Genomic DNA, 6,482 nt, shown 5'->3' with positions numbered 1-6,482 from the left:
TCAGAAAAAAACAGTTTACTGGAGATAAAAATCTCCAATTTTTATAATTTTCATTGTTACCATACCATTCTATGTCATTAAATGCCACAGTCACATGATTTCCCAGAGCCTAGCACTCCATCTTCACTTCATCCTCTACCACTCTTGAGAATAATGATGCGGCCCTGTGCATATGTAAAACTTAACAGCTTGAAAGGATACCCATCAAAGTCATGATGGCTTTTGCTGCTGGGGAAAGGGGAGAGAAATTGGATGGGGAAAAGAAGAAAGAAGAATTCAAATTTTACTAAGGTATTTTATTTTTCTTACTTAAAAAGAAAACTAGAAGCAAATATGAAAAAAAAGTTAAACAAATCCTAATTGGTGAAGGTTTATATTATTTTTTAACTTTTTGTATTTTTCAAAATTTATGCCTGCCCACTTCCCATACAAAACTAAGAAAGTAAGTCATAAAACTGTTATATCAAGAATATACACACATACTCATGTGCACACAAACACACTGCAATATTCACATCAGGAAATACTCGAAATCGTTAGATTGTATAAAATCCAAGTCACAAAAAGCAAAAGCTGTGTTTTACTCATCTGTGTTCCCCTGATGGTCACTTGTCCTTCCCTAGAACCAAACACTATTACCAGTTTTTTAGTATGCTTCAAAAGATATTTAATGCATTCATAAGCACATACCTGTATCAATTCTATAAGCAAAAGATAGACATTTTTCCACATGTTGCTTTGTCTTATATTCAATGAAGAAATGGTCTCCAGCCAATACATATAGCTACATAACTTCATAGCTAGCTATGACACAATGTGTCAATATGGGCATCCCCGGGTGGCGCAGCGGTTTAGCGCCTGCCTTTGGCCCAGGGCGCGATCCTGGAGACCCGGGATCGAATCCCACATCGGGCTCCCAGTGCATGGAGCCTGCTTCTCTCTCTGCCTATGTCTCTGCCTCTCTCTCTCTCTGTGACTATCATAAAAATTTAAAAAAAAATTAAAAAAAAAACAATGTGTCAATACGCTCTAAGTTAATCAATTTGACCCTTTACAGTGAATATCTATGTTGCAGTCTTCTGCTATTAGAAATAAAGTGAATTTCAATTAACTGTACAGAAATCATTTCATACATGTTTGAGTATTTATGTTGAATAAATTCCTAAAAGATGAATTGCTAGATAAAGGGATATGTGCATTTATTTATTTTTTAAAAATGGTTTACTTGAAAGGGACAGCATAACAGAGCATGAGCTGGGGGCAGGGCAGAGGGGGATGGCAAGAAGCAGACTCTCTGCTGAGCATGGAGTGGATGTGAGGCATTGTCACACAACCATGATACCATGACCTGAGCCAAAATCAAGAGTCCTACATGCAACTGACTGAGCCACGTGCCCCAGGGATATGTGTATTTAAAATTTTCATAGCATCTATCAGATGCTATCAAGAACACTTGATAGAACTTTACGGCAATGTATGATAGTGTCCTACCAAACAATAAAACCATTAGGTTTGAACTTAATGATTTTTTCAGTCTAATAAATGAAAAAGAGTAATGTCTTATAGTTTTTAATAGATACTTCTATATCATGACTAAAGTCTCTGTATGTTTAGGAAGTATTTTAAATTCCTTTTCTGTGTTCTTCTGTACTCACATCCTTTGCCCATTTTTCTCTTCGGAGCTTAGAATTTTTCTCTTTGATTTGTAGAGACTTTTTTAAAAGTAAGGAGTTAACTATCTGTCTTTGAATTTCGTTGCAAATATTTCCCCATTGTGTTGCTTCTTGACCTCGTTGTGGTGTTTTTGCCACAAAGATAATTTTGTTTAAAATAATCGGTATGTTCAGGGTGCCTGGGTGTCTCAGTCAACTAAATGTCTGACTCTTGGTTTCGGCTCAGTTCATGATCTCAGTTGTGGGATTGACCCCTGCATCTGGCACTGCACTCAGCACAGAGTCTGCTTCAGGTTCGCTCTCCCTCTCCCTCTCTCTCACTGTCACTCTCTCCTCCTGTCAAATAATTAATTAATAAAATCTTTTTTAAATGATAATAAAATAAAATAGGGAATGTTAAAAAAAATAGTCACTTTTCCTTCATGGTTTCTGATTGCGGTCTCTATTTAGTCCTTCCCTATACTAAGATTATACTAATAAATGCCCCACTTTTTCCTCATGTACTTCTGTGATTTCCACATTTTTATACATAAGTATTGGGTCCACCTGGAATGTATTTGGTGTCAAGTGTGATGTATGACATAGCTTAATTTTTTTCAGATAGGTCCCCAGGTCACTTAGCATCATTTATTGAATAATCCATTTTTTCCCAACTAATCTGAATGCCACCTTCAACATATGCTATATTTGCACACATAGTTGAATTTATTTTTGGACATTCTATTTTTTTAAAGATTTTATTTATTTATTCATGAAAGACAGAGAGAGAGAGAAGCAGAGACACAGGCAGAGGGAGAAGCAGGCTCTCCGCAGGGAGCCTGATGTGGGACTGAGATCATGCCCTGGGCGGAAGGCAGACCCTCAACCGCTGCTGCTGAGCCACCCAGGTGTCCCTAAATTAACATTTCTAACCCCAAAACTGCTTTCATGCTTGGAGGCTGATCTTCCCTACTGGTATAGGCATTGGGAACTCTCACTCCAGCCCCAAGCAACTAGGAGTCAATTCCCCTTGTGCCAACCAGCACACATGCTGCTCTCCCAACTGCAAGCAGCATCAGCTCTCCTGGCAGTGGTGGCTCCTCCATTCCTTCCCATGACCTCTATTACCTTTTCTTTTTTTTAATGTTAAGAGTTTATTTGTAACACTTCTTTGTTGTACAGAAAGTAAAATATAACCTCAGGGTAACTGGTAGTCATGGATAGTTATGACTCATTCACCAACCATTGTTATCTACACCATAGCAAGAAGCTTTCATGAAAACCTGAGGACACTTTCAATTTGTTGGTTTAAAATCACCAAATTTGGTGGAAGGCAGAATGTCACAGGAACTCTGCTTTTTTGGGTAGGTACATAGGTATCGTGCGGTCAGTACCACAAGCATGTGTTTTTTTGTGGGTTTTTTTACAACTACCAAATTCATATGAGCAGCCCAATCAATCCTAAAGAAGATCCTAGCACTCTCCCTTCCCAAACTCCAGGGACATCCTCAGCCCACTTTTCAGTTCCCCCAGCATCAGGCTCTGCCCTAGAGGAATCCTTTCTAGCTCCCACACCCACTACAAAAAGAGGGGAGAGGAAATCTTTCTTCATGCAGGCCCCAAAGTCTGGGACTGTACCCATGGGATCTAGTTGACCTTTATGATGGGATACACAGGCTCTAGGGGCTCACCTGGCACCTACCCACCACATCCAATGCTGTTCTTCCGAGACAGTGACTCACAGGCAGTCATCTGGAATACAACACTTTGTAAAATCATCTCAAGAACCTGTTCATACCTGAGATCCCAAACCCACCTACCTCACTTGGATCCCAGAACCTTAGCTGATAGTGTGGCTGTTTCCTCTGAAATCTTTCACATTGTATAAAAGATTCTATGAACCAAGAGGAAATCTATTACCTTGGTGTGTAGATGGAGTAAGTTTTGGACTTCAATATTGAGAGGGAAACAGCTTACTGCCCCCAAAGGTCAGTGCCAAAGTGGCTCCTAGCAGTACCCCATAAACAAGGGAGGGGACAGATGTGTCCTTGGTATTTTACCGTATTAGAGTGTTTTCTTCACCTCTATCCCCTTGATAGGTTATACAATCCTACTGGCTCCGCACAAAGTAGCACAGCAGAGGCACCTGCAACTGCTCTTCTGCGCTTCTCTCCGCTCTCAGACTCTGGGGGAGGAGGGACGGTCGTCCAGGAACTCTGGAGACATGCCTGATGGAGTGTCCTCAGACCTGTCCATGCAAAGGGCCCTTCACTGTCGTGCCAGGCTGCTACTGCTTCTCCTCTCTCACCCCAAAGCCCCCCTCCTTTCTCTGTGCTCTATGCTCCCCATGCCTGCAGGTGGTGGCACCTGGCTTCGCTCCCTCTCCACCCACCCCGTGGCCCAGGTCACCCCAGCCTTAAGGCCTCCGCGCTGGTCTTTCTGGGAAGTCTCTGCAGAGTCTGGAGCCCAGAAGCGACCACACCCAGCTAGGAGAGGAGCGCGCAGGGCAGTGCCAGCAGCAAAGGTGCCGTCCTGCTAACAGCCATCCGGAGCGCACTAGACCCCTGAGCGGGTGGGGGGAAATGAGGTTTTGAGGACCCGAGCCAAGTTGCCATAAGAACCTCCCTACCATGGTGGAAAGGGAGGTGGGCGGGGGGTGGGGGTGACTGGGTGACGGGGGCACTTGATGGGATGAGCACTGGGTGTTATGCTATATGTTGGCATATTGAACTCCAATAAAAAATAAAATAATAAAATAAAAGAACCTCCCTACCCACTCACCACCCACTGCGCAGGCACCTCCATGCAGGCACCAGCGAGCTCCAGCTTCCCGCCTATGTCCGTCCACTCCCTGTACCCCTGGGGGGTCTGCCCAGCTAGGATGGCACCAAGGTGGGGGCACCGAGCAACAGCAGCATCTTCCCAGATCTGGGCATCCACGCCTGTTAGGACAACAGCGGTGGCTATGGCAGGTGGGCCCGGATGGCCTCCACGCTCCCGCGCTCGCTCCCTCACCCCAGGGGACACTTCCAGCAGGTGGGTTCCTGTTTGACTTGCCCAGATATGCCCTGTTCCCCACCTAGGGAAGGAAGTGTGTGGGCACCGTGGGAAGAGGGAGTTAAGAAATAGAGCATGGGGTTCTGCAAATGTACGCACTTCCTCTTTTTATCTTATTGCTGACACTTTTTTTTAAGATGTTATTTATTTGAGAGAGAGAGCTTGAGTGCTGGCAGAGGCAGAGGGAGAAGTAGACTCCCCGCTGAGCAGAGAGCCTGATTTCGGGCTCAATCCCAGGACCTGAGATCATGACCTGAGCTGAAGGCAGATGCTTAACTGACTGAGCCACCCAGGAGCCCCTTATTGCTGAAATTCTTAAAGTGAATGTGTCAAAGGCAGAGTTTCCTAGCCCCTCCAGGGGGCTGGGATTTGACTATAGATGGTGAAAGGCACTGGTGTGGGAGCTCAGGGAAAACAAAATCAAGCAAGTATTTCCTGGGCACTCCTGTGGTGCCAGGCTCGGTGCCAGGTGCCCTGCCAGAACTCCAAGGGGCCCAAGAAGACAAAGACAAAGGGCAGGGGAGCAGGCTGCACTCTGAAAGCTGATAGAACCCGTGCCTCCTGCAGACTACACACATAGTGGGGGCTCCCAGGCGATTTAGTCCAGCTGATGCTCTCACGGGCACCCTCCCTCCAATCTGCCTTGGAACCCCAATGTACAGAAGTTTCTTCATTTCACCACTGCCTGCTTTCCTGCCCAGAATCCTTAATGTTTCCTAAATACAAGGAGGCCAGATGGATGCCATTCCTTGGAGGAAATTGCAATTTCAGTAATGCCAATTTATCCATTTTCTTTGGACATTGGGGTTACTTCCATAGTATTCACGAGCTATAATGAAAAGTGTTCTGTCTCTGAAAACCAGCACAGCTCAACATGCAGATACAATAACACTAACCTTTATATTCACACACCTGTTAGGTCCTACCTTACCACACAATCCATTTTCCAAAATACAAAGAATTGAGCCCATTATCCTGGCCTTTGGAATGGGTACAGAATGAATTATCCAACTTGTCTTCCAAATCACAGATGAAAATTATTCTAAGAATTTCTGGAACATGACAGATGTAAAGGAGACAGGGAGCAAGAGAACCAATGAAACATCCAAACTTTCCTGGGGCAAAGGGGAAGGTTGACAACTCAGGGAACACTCAAGTCTTTCTTTTATATGGAGACTTCATTGTTACTTCTAAGATCTCTAGCTGAACTGACAGTTCTTGAGTTCCCAGCTTAGGACTTTTCATAGTACAGGACCAGCCCCAGCATCCCTGTGGGCCCCTGTCTAAGACACTGGTTTAATGAAACCATAATCCATGCACTTGATGAGACATTCCCGGGCTGTCTGAACCACTTCAGCCTTCTTCTCATCTGGCTCTTGTTTGCCCACTACAGTCAGGATCTCCAGCAGCTCACTCTCCACCAGCTTCTTGGCCAGCTCAGCATCGGCTGCCAGCAGGTTGTAGGCAATGACCAGGCCCCGGTGTTGGACTGATAGTCGGTCGTGCAGGCAAAGCCGCTGGAGGATCTCCAACCACTGAGTTGTCTGGAAGGGAGAGGTACATAAAGAAGGATTAGAGAAATCAGTGGAAGGACAGAAAGAAACAGAAGGCAAGCAGGTATCTGGTAATGTGTATGGGACTCAGCATATGCCTATCTGAGCCCATTGGGACCAGGTGGCAGATGCCCACCTCCTTAGCAGAGCCAGGGTGGGAATCAGAAAACTAGAAGGAACCTGACATAATCCAATCCTTTTCACTTTACAAGTGGAGGAG

At 44.9% G+C, this 6,482-nt stretch overlaps 1 protein-coding gene across 4 annotated transcripts in view; it reads right to left on the bottom strand.

The window, feature by feature from the left end:
* Positions 1–5,590: 5,590 nt before the first annotated feature.
* UNC45B (unc-45 myosin chaperone B) overlaps positions 5,591–6,482 on the bottom strand; it is a 29,316-nt gene continuing 28,424 nt past the window's right edge. For all 4 annotated transcript variants that reach the window (XM_041726202.1, XM_041726201.1, XM_041726204.1 and 1 more), the window contains exon 20: positions 5,591–6,253. In XM_041726202.1, coding sequence (XP_041582136.1) covers positions 5,993–6,253 — 261 coding nt within the window. In that variant the 3' untranslated portion in view covers positions 5,591–5,992. The remainder of the gene's footprint in view (positions 6,254–6,482) is intronic.

This window comes from Vulpes lagopus, chromosome 12 (genome assembly GCF_018345385.1).
Source record: "Vulpes lagopus strain Blue_001 chromosome 12, ASM1834538v1, whole genome shotgun sequence".
In the NCBI taxonomy this organism is placed as follows: Eukaryota; Metazoa; Chordata; class Mammalia; order Carnivora; family Canidae; genus Vulpes; species Vulpes lagopus.
The sequence above is the reverse complement of the archived record's forward strand: the minus strand, read 5'-3'. Positions and strand labels throughout refer to the sequence as shown.